The 23297-nt window shown below is 44.8% G+C and overlaps 2 protein-coding genes across 5 annotated transcripts in view; one reads left to right on the top strand and one right to left on the bottom strand.

Annotated features, from left to right (window-relative positions):
• The window catches only part of CDK2AP2 (cyclin dependent kinase 2 associated protein 2), a 207992-nt gene that overhangs the window by 161381 nt on the left and 23314 nt on the right, over nt 1-23297 (top strand). The window lies entirely within an intron of this gene.
• STX3 (syntaxin 3) overlaps nt 803-23297 on the bottom strand; it is a 47642-nt gene continuing 25147 nt past the window's right edge. Inside the window, exons 2-12 of one of the 4 annotated variants that reach the window (XM_056851797.1) lie at nt 18761-18841; nt 17114-17213; nt 16464-16538; nt 15328-15395; nt 12456-12564; nt 11044-11117; nt 10596-10730; nt 8948-9058; nt 8729-8839; nt 1393-1505; nt 803-937 (exon numbers count right to left, since the gene is read on the bottom strand). In XM_056851797.1, coding sequence (XP_056707775.1) covers nt 1428-1505; nt 8729-8839; nt 8948-9058; nt 10596-10730; nt 11044-11117; nt 12456-12564; nt 15328-15395; nt 16464-16538; nt 17114-17213; nt 18761-18841 — 942 coding nt within the window. In that variant the 3' untranslated portion in view covers nt 803-937; nt 1393-1427. Of the gene's footprint in view, nt 938-1392; nt 1506-4888; nt 5063-7176; nt 7286-8728; nt 8840-8947; nt 9059-10595; nt 10731-11043; nt 11118-12455; nt 12565-15327; nt 15396-16463; nt 16539-17113; nt 17214-18760; nt 18842-23297 lie in introns of those variants that run through there. The other 3 variants (XM_056851800.1, XM_056851799.1, XM_056851798.1) reach the window with 3 other exon arrangements.

Here is a 23297-nt window from a genome sequence, read left to right on the forward strand (position 1 = left end):
GGATTCCCATAAATTATTATTGGCCAGGCTCAAGGAGCTATTGTTCCAGCCCCACCCTTATCAGGAAGTGACTAAAAGAAGAAAGCTACATCATGCATAAAAACATTTTAAATGTATATAAAGTGACAAGCTTTCTTCCAGTACATGAGAAATATATTCAGGAGGTGTATTACAATACCTATGTATAAGTTACACATGTTAATGCAACTGGTGTGCAGTTACCTACCAGTGTTTTTAACTAGGGGTCTATTATGACTCCACTATAGATACCTGCAGTTTGAGCCTAATGAATGCTGACTCTCATACAGCAGAAGGAATGGCCTATGGCTATATAGCTATGGGAGCAGAGCCACAAGCATGGTAGCATCCTGCGTAGCGACACTGCTTAGCAGGTTTGGTGCTGGAATACCATCATTAAGAAGCTCAAGTTTTCTTTCAACACAGTATGAGCACAGGAAATGCACAGCTGAGAAAATGCCTCCAATCCATAGGCAACCAGATACCTGAGGTTGTCCAGCCCTACCTTAAAGAGTAGCTTGTACAGGCCATAAAGGAAATAAGTGGTTAGTTTTGTCCATTAAATACATTAGCCGCTTAAAGGACTCTTCCAAGGATTTGGCTTCTCTTCAGAAGTGATCCATTGGGCAGAAGGAACTGACATAAACAGGCTGGATGGTCAATTAGAATTTTGAGACCGAGTGAAGAAAATGAACCAATAAAAATGGAGCTTGATTGGAGCAAGAAATGAAGAACGTGTCCCTTTTACTATAATGTCCACACATTCTCATGACCCTGGTTCCTTCTGCTCCTTTTTCATGTCCAGTTAAAACATTTTGAAGGGTAAATGATTAGCTGCCACCTCTCCATGAAGAGGAGGCGGTGGAAACTGTAGGACCCACAGAAAGCGAAAGAAGAGAAGCCATCCTGCACAGCCACCCTGGAAAAAAGAAAAAGAATGGAACTTAGCAGGCAAAAAGATGCAGAGCTAGTGGTACTCTATCATAACTAGGACTGGGGGAACCTTAAACAACACAGGTCATTATTCCAAGAGTTAAATCAGATACTTTCAATCCTCACAGCTCATTTTAAAACTCAGTTTCTCCATGCAGATGTCTGTATTCTTTTACTTCAGGAAGCTGAACTGGTTTGCACAGAGAGGTGACACTGCTTTTCCTTCGCTTCCAAATCAGGCATTTATTTATTTTTTCTGTTTCCTGATAAAGCATTCTAGAACACCATGGCTGGAGTTACTAGGCTAGTTGGAAAAATAAGAGCACAAGGAGACACACAACACAGCATACAATGCCAGCCACAGTGTGCATGAGTGCCAAGAGGCGGCACAGGAATTAATATATATGATGGACAGTGCTTATAGAGCTACATGTAACTCACCTGAGGCAAGTGGCAAGGAAATGGGACCAGGGAGCTCAGGCAACAAAACCTGCGATAGTGGAGACCAGGATGATGACGAGAATGATACAGCATATCATGATCATTATCTTCTTCTGCTCAGCAAGAGGAAAAATGAATAGCAGTATACTCAGACATATATAATCAGAATGGGACTGGGCGGGGGGGGGACCTTATCTTTTGTAGGCTGTAGGAGTATAAGGTATGGGCTAGTACAGGGGTGTCAAACTCAATTGTTACGAGGACTGTATATGACATAAATGTCACTTGGTCGGGTGAGGCCATGCCTCGCCAGCCCAGATTGGGGCACGGGGACTGGCTTGTGGGCTGGGTAAGAGCTGTCAAGGCACCAGATCTAGCCCGCGGGCCTTATGTTTGACACCCCTCGACTGGAAGATAGGAAACTTCAGGAAAAGGGGGGGAGGAGTTAGAGGTTATCGAGGACTGTTCTTTCACAGGTTTAGATGGTGCTGCAAGTGTTCCATGACATTTTTATGGTAATGTAATAGTCTCCCCAGTTCTCCACTTTTGAACAGTGCAGAAGCAACCCTTCCATTTTAGGTCCACTGCTAAACTGGTCTAGGAGGGTGAAAGTGTGCAGGTTCTAAAACGAAGAGAACACTACCACCATGGCTATGATCTTCCCTAACGGGCTTGGCATAGAGACTACAGAAAAGGAGAATAACATTCAGCCAGGCTCTCTATGCCAGTTGGGCCTAGAAGTAGCTCCCCAAGTCCTGTGTGTGCATAACAGCGCTCCCACTACCACCCCCACATTACAAAACAAGATATAGGCTAAGGGAAGTGGCATACTACCCCTCACGATTAGCGCAAAGGCTTGTGGATTAGATCCAAACTAAACGGGCAATTCCCTGTACCTACTGCAGACCCCTCCCCCATGTCGTTCCTCAGGGTCCCCCATCCCATTTTGTAGAGATCAGCTGGAGCAGAAAGGCAGGTAATGGTGAAATAAATTCATTTATTTTTAAATTTAAAAAAAAATTCAGTTTTCTTTTTTTAAAAAAGCTTAGACAAAATTAAACTCACAGGGTCCTGCTGTCCATAGGCAGCTCAGTATTTTGAAATTCCATGTTCCTTCTTGGCAGTATTTTTTAAAAACTACACATACACCACCAATACTGTGATATCTCACACTTGCTCATTTCATCACCCCTTTAACCACACAATAGAGCTGCCGCTTCCCAATTACAGACATCAAGGCCTAGAGAAAAGGAAGGTATGAGAAACTCCCCTCTCTGAGCTCCATCCATGTATATGGCTAGGTGGGTCACACAAGTTCATCTGCCAGGAGTGCTGTTACATCCTACCGGGCCGGGGGGGTGGAAATCACAAGATCCATCATCAACAGTATCACAACTAGACAATGTAGATGCTGGGTAAAAGTGAATGGTGCTGCTAGTGCAGAAGTACAACTGGACCAGCCAGAATTTTGCTAGTACGCAGCAGCAGGTTATCTCCAGGAAACACATTCTTTAATTGAATACAACAGGACTAACAAATATGCTTTCCAGCTTGTGTGATGCTGCCACAAAGTCTTAAGCAGAAACTAAAGCCCTCTAACCCTGGGAATCTCTCTTGTACACCCCCAAACCTTCCGCTTCCCAATTCAAAAAGATATAGGTCCAAAAAGTAAAGCTACTGATGCTGAAAGAAAGGATAACTGCAATGTGGATGATTCCTCTTCAAGTAAATTCAAACCTGATGAAGGTCAACATCTCCATCTTGTACAGCCTCAATTTGCACTGGGGCTGTACAGGGAAGGACCAGGATTTTTAACTCTTCAACCACCATTAGGTTTTGCTATTTGAAAACAGTTTCCCCACTCTGTTAATGTATTAGAGGAAAAAAGATACATTCTTTTAAAATGCAATTCTCTCCTTTAAAGTACTAACCAAGCAGGTACCCAGATTCAAATAGTAAAACTGAGTAGAGTTTGAAGGGTTAAAGCCCTTCTCTGCATAGCTAGTGTAAGTCAAGGAGGTATTGCCAGCTGTTGGCTACATAACATCGGTTCTGTGACCGAATTCACTTCACTGTCATGCATACACACTCCTATTTCTGTGACTGACACCTGCAGAAGTCTAACACAAGTGTGGCTGAGGACTAAACAGTGAGTGGCCGTAGACCTGGTGAATAGAAATATAGTAGCATGTGTTTTTTACACAAAGCAACATAAAAGCAATATCTGGTAACAAACCTTGGAGAGGAATTTTATCATGCAAGATAAAAGTTTAAAACTATTCTCTTCGAGAGAATATAAAACTAGTAAATAGCCAATCTGATACTTCTCTCTACACCTAGCCTGTGAACTAAATAAGCTATTTACAAATTAGTGAGCGATAGATGAAATGTGGCTCTAGGTGGAAACCCTGGGTACAAAATATAACTCTACAAAGCCAACCAGGTCATTTGTTTCCTCACATCCTCAAACTGGGAAAAAAAATACAGATCATAGGAAACCAGACATAAATCACACCTTTAGGCACTCACTCACAAATGGGAATGATTTGCAGCCTATTCAGAAACATGATTATTTTCCAAATAATAATTAACTAGCCTGCCTCCAAGGACAGCTTTCCCTCCACACACATACGACTGTTAGAAGTGCCCTAGAGCACAGACATTCTGCTGCAATGCCCATTCTTCTGACCTGTGGAGACAAAATGCTTCTAGCTCAGATCTAGAAAATTAGCATGCTACCAATTAGCTACCCATTCTCATGGCTACATTCCATATGCAGTACACAATCCCTAGCCAGATTTGGGAACACTGGCTTGATGATCCTGCTGTTTTTATGCCTGGTGCTGTTGTGCGTCTGCCTCTCACCCTAACCTGCTATATTGCCCCATGACTGGCTGGGTGCAAAGCTCCGCAAATTTCATACACTAAGTACCCACCACTCTTCCTTGCACTTGGCCACTCTTTGGTATTGGTAGGGCAATGTGTGCTGTGGCTCTGGCAGGCTTTTGAACTTTGTAAGCGTTGCCAGATCTGGGCTGCCGTTCAAGGACAGTAGAAAGCCAGCTTCAGTGTACAAGGGATTGGAACTTAGCAAGTATGTGGCAGGCACTGGTTTCATCCTTAGACCCTAATATTGGCAATTTTAACAAATAACAATTTCTGGTATCTTCAGTAAAGATACATGATAAAAAACATTGCATATGAAACTAGAACCAAAAGTGGTGAGGTAGGCAATAGTATCTCCAAACATTTTTAAGGTTCGTTCCATTGTAATTGGAGAAAATTCTGGAAGGATGTCACTTAAAAACAGGAAATGACAGCAGGAAGAGCTTGAACTAGAGGCAGCAGATGTAGCAGGAAGGAAGGGAAGGATGGGCAAGGAACAGATTTTATGGGAGGTTCCCTCCAGGATGTCACAAGATCTCGTTAGTTTCTGGTTGCATGAATTACGTTAGAATCCTCTGGTTGTGGAGCCTTGTTCAAGGAGTGAGCTAGAGCACCATGTAGCTCTTACAAGGTGTGCTGGTGCACATGAATCCCTCCTGCAAGGAACAATTCATACTAAATCCAAGGAGGCAAGGCTGGAGGGTAGGCAGGGGAAGGTCACAGCATGGAGATGAGGATCAGGAGGGCAAGTCTTGCTACCAATCCAGGAAGATGTCAGGAGTGTCTGCAGGAAGGAAAAGAAGCAAGTGGGAGAAATTAATTCTCATCTAGGAATGAGCTGTCAGTTTTTCTTTATCATGGGAATGCCTTAAATCTCTATAGAACAGGGTGGCAAGGGAGTAAAAGCACTACTGCCCTGTGCAGTTCATAGGAAGACAATCACTTCTCTCACTGCTCCATACCTCCCACTGGCCTTTCAGCTCAGACACTATGGTCAGTTCACAAGCAATGGAAGGGAATAAAGAAAGGGGTCATAGAACAGTAGATATGCTTAATTTGAGAAAGAGAATTAGTGCAGGTAGCTAGTGCACAGAATGGGGGATAACACAGATGTCTTCACACAGGTGAACCGTCACATCCTCAGATGGCCTTACAGCAAACCTCAGACGGGCTATGAAAGAGGACATGACAGTGCTTTTCACACACCACTGCAAATGCAGTGTGAAGCTGCTGCATATCAATAGAGCAGTGAGTACATGTATCAGTAAGCAACAAGCATTAAATGCATAAGCATGCTGCATATGTGACTCAAACTGTAGCCCAAAAGCCAACCTCTGTGAAAGATTCAGTGACTTCTATTCAAAGTTGCAGGAAATCACCTAAATCTCTAGCAAGCCTCTATCTGGCTGATCCAACCACTCTCTCACACATATCACATCCCAAATTGCAAGAAACAGGCTCAGAATCAAAAGCTCAAGAGGCAACACACAAAGTTCAAGTGTACTAGTGCATTTTATAGTATACAACCCGAAGTCCCAAAGCAAGAATTCCTACACCCAAGTTGTTTCCATCATGCCCTTCTTATCAATGTGAAGAAGGTGGATGTCTTACAATGTTGCTAGCCCTCATGCATGACGAAAAAGCTTTGAGAATTTCAGAACTCTCACCAGTTGCATGAAGCAGATTTTTAAAGAAGACCCAATTTTTACAGAGCCACCAAAAAATTATGCCAAATCAGTTAACAAAGGAACACTGATATGAAGCAGATAATTAAGGCATTATTGTTCTTTCCCATGGTCAGTGGTCTTCAAACTTTTCAGATGTGGGATCCACTTTTAACCATAAGCAGAAGCATGAGCCCCAGTTAGCTGGAAAAGCACATGACAGGATGCCACATGACAAAGTCATGTGACAAGAAAAACAGAAGCCAGGGCTTTTGAAACTATCTGTGCTAAAAAGAAATCCTTTCCACCACTGAGTTTCCTTACCTCACCATCCTGCTGTGCTCAGCTTGCATGCAAAGAAAGGCACTCTCTGTATACATACTAGCAGAAGGTATTTCCAAAATGCAGCAGAAAGTATTGGGGCTTTTGAGCTATCTGAAGATCCTTATCTGCAGGTTGAAGATCACTGCCCTAGGTCACAATATGTGAGAGACCCAGGACAGAATACTAGCTGCTTCCTACTCTAACCCACACATTGTAGGAAGAGCATCTGTAGACAAACACAAATCAATTGCTCACTCCATTTTTTAAATTCAGCTTAAAATGATCTAGGACTTTGAGGTCAGGCAAGTAAACCATAGTCCCAAAGTGTCACACCAGTCACCAGTGGTTGGAGATATTAAGAACCCTCTCAACAGTAAGAAGTGGCTAAGGATGCCAACCTCCAGGTGGGTTCTGGGGATCCCCTGGAATTACAGTTCATCCCCAGGCTACAGAGATCAGTTCCCCTGGAGAAAACTGATGCTTTGGAAGGTGGACTCTATATAGGGTTGCCAGCTCTGGGTTGGGAAATACCTGGAAATGTTGCGGGTGGAGCCTGAGGAGGGTGGGTTTGGGGAGAGGAGGCACTTCAATGGGGTATAATTTCATAGAGTCGACCTTCCCGTGGCCATTTTCTCCAAGTGAACTGATCTCAGTTCTGATCAGCTGTAATAGTGGGAGATCTCAAGCCACCACCTGGAGGATGGCAACCCTAACTCTACAGCATTGTACCCCACTTAGGTCCTTGTCCTCCCCAGGTTCCATTCCCAAATCTCCAGGAGTTTTTCAACCTGAAGCTGGCAGCCCTACCCCTCACCCTTGGCTGGAGGCCAGGAGAGACCTGGCAACCCTAGAAGAGGCAGAGGAAACTGAGAGAGAGCGTACCCACCATTTGCTCCCCCAAGCTACTTACAGTTCAGAGCCAGCAGCCCGATGGGCTACTTCAGCCCTACGGCAAGTCCAATAATCAGAGCTACAATTCCCAGCAAGATAATGACTACCACAATGATAATTATTGTTTTCTAGAGGGTAAAAAAAAAAGAAAATTCTGCAATAAGTAATTATCACAACAAATAAAGAAAATGGAGTCTGAACAGTCAGTGTGTAGCTTGAATCACAGTCCAGTTAATGCCGATTCACATTTGCATGTTTGTCACTCAAACTGAAATGTCAGACAGTGACCCAGGTGAGCTAGAACAGCCATCCAAGATCAAACACATGATGCCAGACAAACTCAACCATCGTATCCAGTGGAGGTAGTTCACACATTTAGTTGTAAGTCATTATGTGATGAATACAGACCAATATTGAATTGAATTGTGGTTGTAACTAAATTTATCATTCTAAGTTTGTCTTGGATATTGAAAAGCAAGATCTCCACCTATCATTAAATAGCAGCTAATTGGGCATACTTTACTTTAAAAAATACAACTAAAATTAGAGAGTTAACCATTTCATGATTGACCCAAAAAATCACAACAATTAGGTTTCCTTTCCCCAAGTCCCTCAAACTAGTCACTTTTCAGCATTAAAAATTGTAGGGAGTGCAAGTATACCTTCCTCACAGGGTTGCTGTGAGGACAAAATGGCAGAATAGAGGTACTACATTTGCTATCTTGAGCTCCTTGGAGGGAGGGCAAGGAAAAGGGTAATAGATGGATAAGGAGGGAAGAATGCTCTCAGAAATTTAATTCCTCAGCTTGGAAGAGGAGGAAAAGTGGAAGTGCTGAGAGCACAACCCATTCCACGTTGCCACTTGTCTTCTAGCAGAGCATCTGCACCTTTAGCAGCTACAGAACATGCACATCTTTCCTGTTGCCGCATCACCACCCCCGACAAAATTTTGCTGATTTAATTTCAACCTGTTAGCCAGCTCTGAAGGGTACAAGAGACTAGGCAACTGGCAACCCTTGCAACTCCAGGCTGATTGCTATGCCAGAACTTGCTATATCAGAAATTCCATGTGAGTTATCAAAAGTTTCATGGCGACAAAGCTTGGCACACAAACAGTGACATACAAACGAAAGTATAACCCAAAGCAGAATGAAAGTATAACCTAAAGTCATAACCCAGGCTAGCTCATTAAAGGACTTCAATGCTCAAGTTCTTAGAAGACTTCCTACAGAATTTGGGAACTGTGAAAGAACAGACCTTCCTCACGCTGGTGGAAGAGAGTGGGATCAAGGGTAGTATCTAAGCACAACCAACAGTGCTAGCTAGTCACATAGTTCCTCACAGAAATGAAAAAAGGGGTTCATAAAAGGGCCCCCCAAATGAGTCAGAGAACAGTAAGTGGATGGGATGGAAAGAGACTGCATTTTGCAATTTAACCAAGGTTAAATTGGTACTTTGACAGGAATGTATGGACGCCAACAGTTGGCAGAATATGAGTTAGAACTCTAAATGGGGGGGGGGAGATTCTAAAAAGGAGAAGAGGTGGGTGGGCTTCAAACAGTTAATCTCACCCTTCGTGCTTCACTCTGAAATTTGACAGCCTTTTTGGTGTCAGCAACAGCCCGTTCCACAAAGCCTACAGATTGGTCCATGTTGCTTTCTATGCGGTCAATCATAGCTCCCTTGCAAAAGAAGAGAAGTGGCAGAAGCAAAACAAAGAGGCAGAAGCAGAATGTGCAGGACAACAGGGTGGCTGACAGTGCAAAGCTGGTATCCCATGGGAGGCTCACCTTGCGTGCCTTACTCTTATATTTCAAGGCCTTTTTGGTCTCTTCACGAGCTTTCTCTATATGATCTATGGTGTGCATCATGTTGAGTTCTATATTATCTACAATTTCTCCCTGTGAAAGTAGGAGAAGGAAAACAGGGAGGAAGAAAACGTATATTTTATAAAATACTTTTTGACTTGGAGAACGGTTCTGGAAAATCTCTGTGGTTGCCTCCCCCTAATTCTACCCAATATCCAAAGGTTCTTGCCCCCACCATGTAGTCACATCTTGAAAATGTGCCTTCTCCTCAAGCAAGCCAATCTTTATTTATTTAGGATATTTCTATGACCCCTCTTCAGAGTTAATTCCCAACTGCCACCCTTCCTTGAATGGCTCCTTTCCCTCAGGCATTCTGTCTCCAGAGTTTTAGTCATGTTGTTCCAGCACTAATTCACCCATACTTTCTTCCCACACACCCTTTTCAAGTTCTAGAAACAAACACTCACCATGATGTGACTTGAACGCCATCTCCTCGGCATTGCATTGTGAGCAGAAAACAAGAAATGGGGCCTTAGAATTTGGAACAAAAGCCTAAGTACAATTAAGGAGAGTGTTTCTGACCCATAACTGACAGGCATCTATCTTTAAAAGCCTGGTTGTAACATAAGGAAAGGGTGATCAGTTAAGAACATGGCAAGCAGCATGGCTTCTGGAGCCCAAGAGATCAGATTCAATCAGGAACCCCACAGGCTACTGAACACCCCCGCCCCCCTCAAACTAGTCAGCTATGAAGCCTGTTTGGCAAATCAGAGCAGATCGTCTAGCCTGCAGTTATCCAGGTTCAGCCAGGGTTATTCAGTGACTAAAGCATCCCTTGGGCCAGGATAACAATGCTCAAACCACTGAGAACACTCCTGCATTTTTTATTTCAGAAAGGCCACACTGTGACATTGACTGTAGAAGAGCAGTTTTGTTGCATCTTTCATTCATTCTCCGTTAGCCTATACATTTTTCCCTTCTGCATGCTCTTCTGCATTGCATACTCCTATTCCTCTACAGCTCCATATTTCAACTATATGCACATACACATTCACATGGTTCTCTTCTTTCCAGCCTCACAGGTCTCCCTGGACTTTATCTGAATGTAAGAATATAGGAAGAGCCCAGCTGAATTCATATATTGTGGGGAGTCTCGGATGCAGGTGAGCCATGGAGCATGACTGGCTGGCTGCATCCCAGATAAGAGAAACGGATGCCAACTCCACAACAAAGAACCTGAATCCAAGAAAAGGAGACCCACAGGTGTTTTCCCATCCCCACCTTGGTGGCAGATGTTCCCACAAAGCAGTGGGGAAACAGCAGCAAACAACGGGAAAAGAAATTTTCCTGGGGGACTGCAAATATTCAGAAAGAAATCTGCAGGACCACCTTATGCCATTGTTTATCCTTAGATTCAACATTTGTCCCCTGTAGTGTGTCTGTATACATTTTGCCCTCCAACCTATGACTCTATCTTGCAAGTTGGAATAGTCTCCATTTGTGCATCACCCTCTCAAGATATCAGCATAGCCCACTGAATTCTTTGGATTGCCACCTTTGATTTTTGCTCAACTTCCCCAAGCTGCTTACACATTTCTGCCCATCTGTCTTCTCTGAATAACTCTATTACCTGGTTTTCCACAAGCATGGCAATGTCCACAAACATGTCATGAAGCTCCTTGATACTACTTTCAAGCCGCAAAATGTCCTTATGCCGCCCTTCAATCTCACTCAGTGCCTGCTTTGAAATCTGGGAATCCATGATCTAGAAGAAACCAAAAGATTGTCATTTGTAAGCAAGTCATCAAAACCATCCCCTTCCAAGAGGACACTGGGAAACTTTCAGCACTGTAATTGTCATAAGCTCCATCCCAGCTTCTTTACCTGTATATACCTTTCTATTCTTGCGTCCTACCCAAATTCTGCTCATTTTTTTGTTATTCGTGTATCACCAACCAATGAAACTTGGTGCCCTCAGGAGGAACCCTTTGTAAGCCATAGAAACATGCCTTGAAGACATGATCATCTAGCCCCTTCTCCCACCAAAGTACCAAGCAGCACTGTTTACTGGCACTCACTCCAGATGTGAATATTGCAGGATTTCCACTCTCTAGCATTTCCTCCAGCTCCTCATCTGTTGTATTCTTCCCAGCTGTATCCCAGAGGGAAAAGAAAGAAAAGAACAGGAGTGTCACGTATAACAATGAGAACAAACACTCAACATGAGCTATAAATACACCAGGCTAGGAAATGGGGCAATGGTTTCATTAGTTAACAGTGTTTACCTTGGCATGGCTTACTTTGGCCAGCGAGATGCCAGTCTATAAACCAAAGCTCTATGGATTTCATGACTGAACCATTCCTGCACAGAAATGGGTATCTGTCACTGGAAACTGTACTGGCCTAACTAACAGGATTGTTGTATGAACAGAAAAGGTAGTGCAATAAGAACATAAGAAAAGCCATGCTGGATGAGACCAAGGCACATCAAGTCCAGCAGTCTGTTCACACAGTGGCCAATCAGGTGCCTCCAGGAAGCCCACAAACAAGACAACTGCAGCAGCATCCTGCTTGAGTTCCACAGCACCTAATAGGCATGCTCCTCTGATCCTGGAAAGAATAGGTATGCATCATGACTAATATCCATTTTGACTACTAGCCATGGATAGCCCTATCCTCCATGAACATGTCCGCTCCCCTCTTAAAGCCTTCCAAGGTGGCAGCCATCACCACATTCTGGGTGAGTTCCACAATTCCACTATGTGTTGTGTGAAGCAATGCTTCTTTTAGTCTGTTTTGAATCTCTCACCCTTCAGCTTCAGCAGATGACTCTGCATTCTGGTATTATGAGAAAGGGAGAAAAGCTTCTCTCTGTCCACTCTCTCCACACCATGCATAATTTCATAGGCCTCTATCTTGTCTCCCCTTAACTGCCTTCTTTCTAAGCTAAACAGCCCTAAGCGTTTTAACCGCTCCTCACAGGACAGTTGTCATAGCCCACTAATCATTTTGGTTGCTCTTTTCTGCACCTTCTCAAACTGCAATATCCATTTTTATTTCTTTTTAAAGAAAAGCCCTATTTTAAAAGCCCATAATGATAATGGCATATATCCTACTCCTCAGTTGAACTTGCTGAAAAATAGCCTTGGAAGTTTGTAAGAATTGTTATCTTGATGCCAGAGGGATAGCATGGTGACAGCTACTGGAGTTGGGCTCTGCAGTGAAGTCTTTAACGTGGAGACTTGCTCATGAGTGATTAAAGTGCCTCTAGAAATGCTCTGAGAGCACCCAGCTTGAAAGGACCTATTGCAGTCTCTAGTCCATGTCAGAAAACAAACATCTAGAAAAGGAATGACACACCAATGGTGAATAAGGAGCACCAAAGAGCATGTAATGTATCCACCCCGAGAAAAGAAGGGGAAGTAGGGAAGCTTCTGCAGCTCTAGCATAAGTGAAGGCCAAGGCCAGCTGGCAAACGCAATATACATACTAATCTCAAGCTGCCTCTGGATCCTCCCTTTGCTCCGTTCCCGAAAGTCGACCTGGGCCTCATTGTACTTCGTCATCACGTCAACAAATTTTCGAGAAAGAACTGAATGCTGGTGACAGAAGAAACGAGGTCACAACAGCCCCAAACACTTTCATTCTAACAGTCTGATTTGTACCATAGAGAAGAATACAATAATATTCATTGGGTTTATCTTGCAGTTAACTATAACACTTAAAAGAAGGCCGATTCTTTGGAAAACAGACATTTAAGGGTGGACCTGTTACTACATGTAGATCCATGATTCTTTATAACTGCTGTTTGTTTTTACAGATCACACCCACTGAGGCTGTAGTGTGACGGGGAAAACAGGCTTGGGGAGAGAGGCACCCAATTCTTACACCTTCAGTCATTCTCCCACCCCAAATTGTATCCCATGCTGTTTTTACTCCAGTTGTGGAATATCTACAAGAGTAAATACAGCCCAATGGGGGTGCTTTATGGTGGGAAAGTATAAATAGTTAAAAGCCCCCTCCATCCCTCTCAACTGCTGCATTTGAGTTTTGTAAAAACAAAAACAAAAAAAGCCCTTTTAGTCATTCACAGATCTACACATAACATGTAGTTCTGGCCTTAGAGCTTACATTACAAAATGACACAGCTCCCTCCTCCTGAGTTTTTGCTGGTGTAATATAAGCCTTTTACCTTTGAGGAACTGAAAGTCACCTGCTAATGTGCATTTCAACAGGGGAAAAAGCCTCCCAACTCTGAATGTTTCAAATTGAGAACTCTTAAGAAAGGAAGTTGGGGAATGTTCAAAGTGTTCTCAGGGGCACATCTCCATATTTCCCAAACTGAAAGGCACATGGGTATTACTGGGCACTTTACTTACTGAGCAGAATCCATTAGCCTCTCTGTCTCTTTGCCACCCCTCCCCAGTTCTTTTAAAAAAAAACCTGTTTCCAAGGCTCAATCTGAGATAACGTTACAGCTTGGAACCAGTTTTGAAGATGCCAGAGCTCTTACATAAAGGGAACAAATGCTTCTGAGCATGTGCAGAGAAGACATACAGTGGCACCTGGTCTAAACACTGGTTCTGGCACCATGAGCTTCTATCTGGGTGGCCACCAAGAAGCCTGCATTGCAAAGAAGATTTGAATAAGGAACTGGAACGGGTACCCCCCAGGACAAATGCACATACAGAAACTGGGGCCAGCTGTACCCCAAAATGAAGTTTGGGCCATGACACATCATAAGGAATTGGTACAGTTGCATGCCCTGTGCACCCCAAAATGAAGTTTGGACCACCACAAATCATACACCCCCACATTCAGGGGACTGTGCCCTCCAAGAGTATATATGTGGGTTCATGATCCAAACCCCAGTTCTTGTGCCAATTGCTCCAAAATGGAGTGCCCCCAGGACAAGTGCACATACAGAACTGGGCTTTGGACCAGGAATCAGCTTACATCTCCTTGGAGGGCAGAGTCCCCTGAAAATGGGGGTGTATGATGTGAGGTGGTCCAAACTTTATTTTGGGGTGCAGAGGGCAAGCAACTGTTCCAGTTCCTTATTCAGATCTTCTTCACAATACAGGCTTCTTGGTGGTGACCCAAATAGAAGCTCGTGGTGCCAGAACCAGTGTTTGGATCAGGCACTGCCATATGTCTTCTTGCAGGGGACAGTCTCCAGAGTGTAGGGATGTATGATGTGGGGTGGTCCAAAGATTGTTTTGGGATGCACCTGGGCCTCAGTGTCTGTATGTGCATTTGTCCTGGGGGCAACCCACTTTGGAGCAGCTGGCCTAAGAACTGGACTTTGGACCAGGAAACAACGTATGTCCCATTTGGGGAGAGCCCCCTGAATGTGGGGGTGTTTGATGTGTGTCAGTCCAGTCCTTATTTTGGGGCTGCAGAGGGCATGTAGCCATTCCAGTTCTTTATTCAAATCTTCTTTGCAATACAGGCCTCTTGGTGGCGACCCAAATAGAAGCTTGTGGTGCCAGAACCAGTGTCTGGACCGGGCACCACTGTATGTCTTCTTGCAGGGGACTGTCTCCAGAGTGTATGGATGTGTGATTTGGTGTGGTCCAAATAATGTTTTGGGGTGCATCTGGGCCCTAGAGTCTAGAGTGCATTTGTCTTGGGGGCACTCCACTTTGGAGCAACTGGCACAAGAACTGGGGTTTGGACCAGGAACCAGCATATGCGTTCTTGGAGAGCAGAGTCCCCTGAATGTGGAGGTGTATGATGTGTGGTGGTCCAAACCTTATTTTGGGGCATAGAGCTTTTAAATTGTCCTCAATATTTGTCATTGGATTCATGAATAAGGAAATAGGAAGTGCGAATAGGGAACTGGGAACCAACTTCAGCCTCCTCAAGATAAGAGCCCCAGCATTTCACCCTACATATCGTCTTTTGTCTCTGTAAAACACACACACAACTTCTTGCACTTTCCAAAAAAAACAAAACTTTCCCTCTTCTGACTCCAGCTCCTGCATTATGCACCTGTAAGCAAAGGCTAGGAGCCCTGTGGCACAGAGAGGTAAGCTGCAGTACTGCAGTCCAAGCTCTGCTCACGACCTGAGTTAGATCCCGACGGAAGTCAGTTTCAGGTAGCCGGCTCAAGGTTGACTCAGCCTTCCATCCTTCCGAGGTCGGTAGAATGAGTACCCAGCTTGCTGGGGGTAAAGGGAAGATGACTGGGGAAGGCACTGGCAAACCACCCCGTAAACAAAAAGTCTGCCTAGTAAACGTTGGGATGTGATGTCACCCCATGGGTCAGGAATGACCCGGTGCTTGCAAAGGAAACCGTTTTCTTTACCTTTTTAAGCAAAGGCACACTGCAACCTATATGTAGTTGTCATTCTGCTTACCTGGGATTTCCGTATCCGGAGATCTGCTGATGACCTGACTTCATCTTGCTCGATGTTCCGCTCCATGCCTGTAAACGCAGAAAGCTGAATTAAATGTTACAGACTGTGGGCGTATCAGAGGATGCTACAACTCTGTCTGCATAGCAAATATATTTAGACTTGTACTGAGCTGCATGTAAAGACACCATCCATAGCACTAAAAAAAAAAACACGCCCATTCAACTTCTTCTCCAGGGTATAAATAAAGTAAATAAATAACCCTTCTATTGTTGGAAATGGACAATAGGATACAAGGCACAGACTAACTGAAAGAACAAGGCAAACTGGAACGTGGGCTCAAAATACCATTTAGAAAATTCCTCATGATAAATATAAAGCTTGTATTATTAATTTAAAATATCGCCTTGCTTATCAATTAGAAAGAATCAATAAAGCAGTTTACAAAACAGGACTAATTAAAATCTAATACAATCAATCAACATAATCCAACTTGCAGATAAAGGATAACCCAAGAATACTAGATAGGAACAGAGGGATCTGCCAGAATATCAGCAGTAAGCACCCCAGAACCAGAGAGAAATGAGACAGAAATGCTTTCCAGAGAAGACCTGCAACAATCTCAGTGTTGCCACTGAGAAGAATAGACATTGGATTGGACATTCTCTCCACTCCCCAGACTATCAGGCCAATTTCTTTGGTGACCAGAGATGGGTCAGCCTTTAAGCAGCAGCAAGAAGGTAATTAGGATAGCTGCCATCAAAAAACCAGAGCTGGAATACAATTTCTAAGGAGGAACCAGCGGTAAGGACAACTCCACCCTTTATAGGGCAGACCCAAATTCCTAGGGGTATTCCAGGGTTACTCTGGTTGATCCTGTATCAAATACAAAACACAGTTTATACCATCTACCATCTTTGAACATCTGTATTCCTACACACTGAAAACCTGATAGGAACAAGGCTCCCCATGTTACATCTGCAGCTGGTTAAAAAACTGGGGACATTATCCAACGTTGTGTGTTTGCTGCAGGATACATGGTGTGCATGCAGCAATCACGCCTCCTGTGTAAACTAAGGAGCTACCCTAAGTAAGAGCTGAGGCATACAACAAAGAACCCTTGAGAGAAAATTTCTTACTTTTAAGTTTGTTTCGGACACTGTTAGCCATTTTCTTGATTTCTGCTGTGAGCTGGTCCAGATCATCTTTTGTCTCTGCAGAACACACACACACACAAAATATATTAGCATTGGGAGGTACAAGAACAACCGTAATCATACTCAAGCCTGCATCTCCTGGCTGGTCAGGAAGATATGAGAGGGAAGGGAAGGTTTATTCATTCATTCCATGATGTCCCACCCCTTCCCCCAGGGAGCTCAGGAAAGCATACAAGGTTCTCCCCTCCTTCACAGCATCCTCACAACCTTGCGCAGTAGATTAAACTAGCAGCACATGACTAGCCCAAGGTTACCTGGTGAGCTTCATGAACAAGTAGAGATTTGAACCGTGGCTCTCCCTGGTCCTAGTCTGATACTCTAACCACTATATCACTGGCAGGGGGCAGACCTCAGGGGCCCAGCCTTTTCACAAAGACCACTAATGCCAGTGTCAGCTTTTCTTGCCTCTCCACCCACCCCCCAGCACTGGAGCCCAGGGGCAAGGAAACAAGGAGGGAGAGCTTAGTATTAATCCTTTGCTTCAGACAGAGGCTTGGTACAGCTGGGCCCAGGTCCTCAGAAAAGTGGGAAGTCCATCAACACGGCTTCTAAGGAGCCTGTGTCTTACTCACTTTGTTCAGGGATAGGGGCAGACAGGATAATGCTGTATAGTCTTTTTGCTTCTTCTACATTCTCAGCAATTTTATCGATATTTAGCCGTGTCTCTTCAATCTGTAACGAGGTGAAAAGTGACAGGATGAACACATTGACATGGGAGGCAAGAGCTGACCCCGCCACACACGTTAGTTTGAAGCCATCATCTCATTAAAAAAATCATGTATCCTGTACAGCGGCAGGTCTGAGGCCCAGAGGCATGTCAGGAGCAGTCCAAATCGAATGCCAGGTTGTCTCTATGTTCAGGTTCCAAGCAGTAGTACCAAAAGTGTAATCTAAACCAGGGGTCAGGGTTTGGTCCAGGGTCAGAGTCATATGGTCTCAGAAACAGCCAGAGTTCACGGTCAACCCGGAGTGGTAGCAACAAGTTGTTCCCACAATGAGTCAGCCACTGTGGCCTGCTTAAATAAGCCCTGAAGTGGACCAGCTGCTGCGCTTTACCCTGATTCAGCAATCTCTGCCTGGTGAAGCTCATTAGCCTCATTATAGTTGTCTGGGAGTGTCCTTCACTGAGCTTGCAGTCTGGCACTTCTTCTCTGATCATGTAAATGTGCCCTGAGCCTTTTGCACCTCTGTTCCAGTGGCTCTGGAGGGTTTTCTGTCGTTACTGCCTGAGGCTGAGCTTCTGGCACGGGTAAGTCCCCTGCACTGGGTGGCTGTAAACACGGGGAGGCCTCTTCTGCCTGAGGTTGTTCAGCCTGCTGTGGCTGCTCTGTTCCACTGCCTTCCTCTGCTTCAAGGTCCTCTTTGTCTGAGGAAGCCTCAGCAGGCTGACTCATAACATTAAGCCAATACGTGCACTCAGATTAGCAAATAGCTGCATCACTCTGAAGGAAAGGCATCTCTCATAGTGTCTGCTCTATATCACCATTTCCCACAAAACAGAAAAACTAGATGCCAGTTAGAAAGACAGAATTGATAGTACAATACATAATATCTCTGCCACATATTACTGCAGGGAAAGATTTTTCAATTCCAATGGCAGATGCCCCTCCCCAAAACAAATATGTTCAAATGTCCACCTCTTTTATTTATTCCCAACTCCAGCCATTCCACTACTAAGAATGCTTTTCTACATAAATAAAACTGAAGTCATTTAAAGGATTCTCTGACTAGTATTCTGTAAAATGTTTCAAAAAGTGTCAGTAGATTATCGCTTCTTATACATTATCCCTTGATATATGCACTGGGGTGACCTCTGTGCAGCAGAGCAAAATCCCAAGCTTTGTTTAGTGATCAAGCATTAACTACACACCAGTGTAAATAAATGGAATACAGATCTTTCAACCACAGGGAAACAAAAGCCACTAAACAAAAGATTCCCATGGTTTTGCATGGATACTCACACTTGGACTGTTCAGTTTCTAAAGCCGAATGTGAGCTCCCAGCTCTGCCTATTGAAACACAACAGCTCTCAGCACATGCTACCGTCACCATAATATCCAAATAACCATCACTGATATAGTGAAAGGAAGAATGTATTTGTTTCCCATTTGACAGTTGGAGTTGCCCATGGTGTGACAGAAGCTGAATCCAGGCCTCTGCACCTCTTGCACTACACTTTTACTTGAAGGCTACTCTTTCATCCCCCAGTACCTCCTCACCTCTGCAAAGAACTCATCCATAAAAGCTGTGTTATCGATGGCAATTTCCAAATCGTCATCAGTATCATCCTGGTTCTGTTTCTGTAAAGGGACAAGGTGACATTAGTTGAAGGGAAAGAATCACATGTATCTTGCACCAAAATTCATCCTCCATTGTCCTACCTGTTAGTGAAGGAAACACTCAATTCCTGTAGAATGGATTCACAAGTCTTAAGGTACCTCACCAAGAATATAATTGCTGGTAAGCCACTGAAATGAATGCGTGCATGCTGGATCCAGTCTTCAAATGAAAGCCAGGCACCAAACCCTACTCTGTGGAAGCTCAATGCATGGTACTTAGCCAGCTTTCTGTGCCAGTACATCTGTAACCTTTGACCACACATTGGTTAACGTTTCAGCAGGCACAAATATGTCTGCCTCCTCAATCCTGCAGCAGTCCAGGGACATTTTAGGCGGTTGCTGGAGTGGGCAGTGGGGAAATCACGGTCTACAGATGGAAGTCCTTGCATCCATGAAAATGATAATTTAATTTTTCTGCCTGCCTGGGGAGTCTTAATATTATAAGGAGCTCCCTACCTTGTTTGTGAGTGATCCTTTTATTTGGCTTTCATCATCCACGCAGGGGCCACCCAACTGACTATTCAACAGAGTGACTGAAGCTGGTCCCAGCCTCAGCACAAGAGCTGGATGGCTGGAGAAAGCCCTTGAAGATGACCCTAAAGGAAGACTCACGCCATGAAGCCCACAGCCATCAAGCTGAACAGCTGTTGGATATTAGGGGGAAGGGGGTGACTGAGCAAAGCTCACTTCCATTCCATCCCTGCCATTCCTTCAAAACTTCAAGGGAGTCCTTCTTTCTATGTCCCTTTTTACACATGTCCCTTTAAGCCTGGCTCTGCTTTGCATCAGAATATTTTCGCTATGCACTAATAAATGTTGTAGTGGCTTGCTTAGCTTAGCTTTCCCCCACACACACACACTCAGAACCTAAACACCCATTTGCAAAACCAAACCCAGCAGGTCCATGCAACAGAGGGTCACAGCTAGGGTTGCCAACTCCAGGTAGTTGCTGGAGATCTGCTGCTATTACATCTGATCTCCAGCCGATAGAAATCAGTTCACCTGGAGAAAATGGCTGCTTTGGCAATTGGACTCTATAACAGGGGTGTCGAACTCATTTGTTAGCAGGGCCTGATATGACATAAATGTCACTTGGCTGGGCTGACTATGTGTACCAAATAAATAAATACCATACAATGTAATGCCAGGTACTGGAGATACAAACTTTATAGAAGACACAAGCAAAGTCAATTAATTATTTTGGTTTTTACTTAAAACACGAACAAGTTTACTAAAATAACATTCTTACAGTGTTTTCTTTCATTTAACAGTCTTACTGTTATTGTTTTATGTATGTTTGTATTTTAAATAAAAAATAAAGTAAAAAATAATATCAATAATGGGCTTTGCGTGTGTCTTCTATAAAGTTAGTATCTCTAGTACCTCTAGGCTTAACAGGTCCGAAGCTCCATTGGTGGGAGCTTCTCAGCAGCACGGGACACATGCGCGCGCCTGGTGCAATGTGTACGCATGCCTCGCATGATGCACGTGCGCATCCCACGCAACGCCCTTCGTCACTTCCGGGTTTACTTGGGAAGCCACGCAGACGTTCTATCAATCTCTGCCAAAACTCAATGGTTTCCGTAGAGTTTCTGCGGAGGTTCCAGGTAAACCCGGAAGTGACGTAGGCGTGTAACATGGGCGTGCATGCAGGCATTGCCTACCGGCCCTCAGCTGGTCGGAGGGCAGCCCAGTGGATTGGTGGGATTTTACCCGCCGCCACCGGGCACTTGGCAACCCTAAGTAACTCGCATTAAATTTTTTGTACGTTTTAAACTGGGGGGTATGTGGCTGACTTGGCCGGCAAGCCTGCAGTCCTCCCCAGTCCAGAAAGACAGGGAGAAAGAGAGAGAGAAACAGAAAAAAGAGTGAAACAGATAAGAGAGAAAGAGGCGGAGGGGAAGGGAAGGGAAGGGAAAAGAAAGGGAAGGGAAGGGAAGGGAAGGGAAGGGAAGGGAAGGGAAGGAAAGGAAAGGAAAGGAAAGGAAAGGAAAGGAAAGGAAAGGAAAGGAAAGGAAAGGAAAGGAAAGGAAAGGGAAGGAAAGGAAAGGGAAGGAAAGGGAAGGGAAGGAAAGGGAAGGGAAGGGAAGGGAAGGGAAGGGAAGGGAAGGGAAGGGGAAGAGAGAAAGAAACAGGGATAAAGAGAGAGTAAGAAAGAGTGAGAATGAGAGAGAGAGAGACAAAGAAGGATGGGGAGGGTAGGTGGCTAGGCTCTCCCTGCTCAGGCCAGAAAGGGATGGGGGGGAAGACTTGCTGGCTGGGTGAGAGAGGCCCTGCTCAGCCTAGAATGGGAAGGGGGGGAGACTGGGAAGGCGAGCGGGGCCGCAGCCACCCCTCATCCTAGACTGGGAATGGGGTGTGTGTGCGAAGGGGAGCAAGGCTGGAGCGGCCCAGCTCAGCCGAGGGGGGAGGGGGGCTGGCTGCCTCAGCTTGCGGGCCAGAGGAAAGCCCCCCAGGGGCCTGCTTGACCCCCCTCCTCTATGGCATTGAAGTCCCTCCCCTTCCCAAACCCCACCCTCCTCTGGCTCCGCCCCAAAACCTCCCGCCGCTGGCGAAGAAGGACCTGGCAACCCTCGTCATCTCAGTGTTTGCAAGGAAGCATCATCACTGAGCAGGAAGCAAATAAAAAGAACCAGTGGAACAGCCTTTCCACTTTCCAGTCGGCCAAGGAAAGGCGGCTTTATGTGGAGCAGGGTTCAAAGATTATACATTCTAATGTGACAATATCTGACAGAAGCAGATTTAAACTCTTCTTCCCGGTAGCAGCCAGTAGAAATATAGAATTTTCCAAGGGATGTTCTGACCCCCAGAGCTTACCAGGTTCATTTAGTTCCCCCTCTAAAGTTGCCAGCTCTGGGTTGGGAAATACCTGGAGATTTTGGGGTGAAGCCTGAGGAGGGCAGGGTTTGAGGAGGGGAGGGGTTTCAATGGTGTATAATGCCATAGAGTCCGCCTTCCAAAGCAGCCATTTGCTCCAGGTGAACTGATATCTGCTGCCTAGAGATCAATTGTAATAGCAGGTAATCTCCCACCCACCATCACCAGGAAGCTGGCAACCCTACCCCTCCATACACTTTGGTAGGGTAGAAAAGTAATCCAGGGTCATGACAAGCGTTTCATTGGCAGGGACACACTAATCCCATCTTCTGGCCACCAATATGTTGCAGGCCTGGTTGCTCACGGGCTACCCATAGGATTATCAACCTCTAAGTGGGGTCCAGGGTTCTCCTGGAACTGCATCTGATCTCCAGACTACACAGATGGGTTCCCCTGGAGGAAATGGCAGCATCAGAGCTTCACACCCCCACTGAGCTCCCTCACCTGCTCAAACTCCACCCTCCCAAGGCACTGCCCCCAAATCTCCAGGAATTTCCAAAGCCAGTTGGCAACCCTAGACTTACTCACCAAGATAAATTACTTCTGTAAACAAACTCGAGAGAAAGGTATGCAACTGCAATCATTAGAAAGGAGAGATGTGGAAGGTTTCCAGCACTTCAAGTGAAACAAAGCAGAATTAAGTTAAGTGGTAGTACATAACATGGAGCAGCAGTAGGAAAGTAAGTCTGGCCACATATTGGCACTCTCCTACTCAGAGAAACAGAATTGGCAATCCTCTAGACAAGATATCCTTGCAGGTAAATGAGAGGAGGGCTGTCTGTAGCCTCTTCCTCTCATCCCAAGTGGATTTTTCTCCCATTCTCTGTGTGCTCTGGTCTTCTTATGGTCCAGATAATTCCACATCTTTACAGCGCTGACTCCACGCCTCAGTGCCTGGTCTTAAAATAGCACTTCATTACTCACTGCTAGTTGAACAACATAAATTAAACAAACTGCACCCTCAGAAAACTCATCCTGCCTTAGGTAGAAAGGTTACAAAAGAGAGGCTGGCCTGGGGTCAACAAACAGCTTACTAATACTATAAGGAAAGCTGACTGGGAAATCATAGTTCACAGTTAAGACTTTTCAAGTGTGGGAAAACCAGAGACATCCAAAGGAGACACTTCCTTTAATTATACTGCTGAAAACAATTATTTTGCTTAAGAATTATTTTGCCCCATTACTTTAAGCATAGTTTCAGTGCTCGTAACAGATGGATCTCAACAATCTAGCTCTTGCCAAGAATATATGAAGGAACTGGAAGCAAAGTTCTTCAAGGTGAAGCGGCCTACATGATACAACACTGAATGAAATATTGGGCTCAATCAGGCAATCTGATCTTTGCCATTTCCCCCGACACTAACAAGCCCATGCTGGCTCAAGGAACGTTGATTCCCAAGGCTGGAGAACTGCACCACTCCTCCTTCTTCCCCAAGCACAGCTTAGCTGACATAAGAAGGAGGAGGGGCAATTTGCCCCCTTCCCCTTCCTTAGAGCATCCTCCTTGGTAGGGCTGCTAACCTCCAGGTGGTGGCTAGAG

The sequence above is a fragment of the Euleptes europaea genome, chromosome 6 (assembly GCF_029931775.1).
Source record: "Euleptes europaea isolate rEulEur1 chromosome 6, rEulEur1.hap1, whole genome shotgun sequence".
Classification (NCBI taxonomy): Eukaryota; Metazoa; Chordata; class Lepidosauria; order Squamata; family Sphaerodactylidae; genus Euleptes; species Euleptes europaea.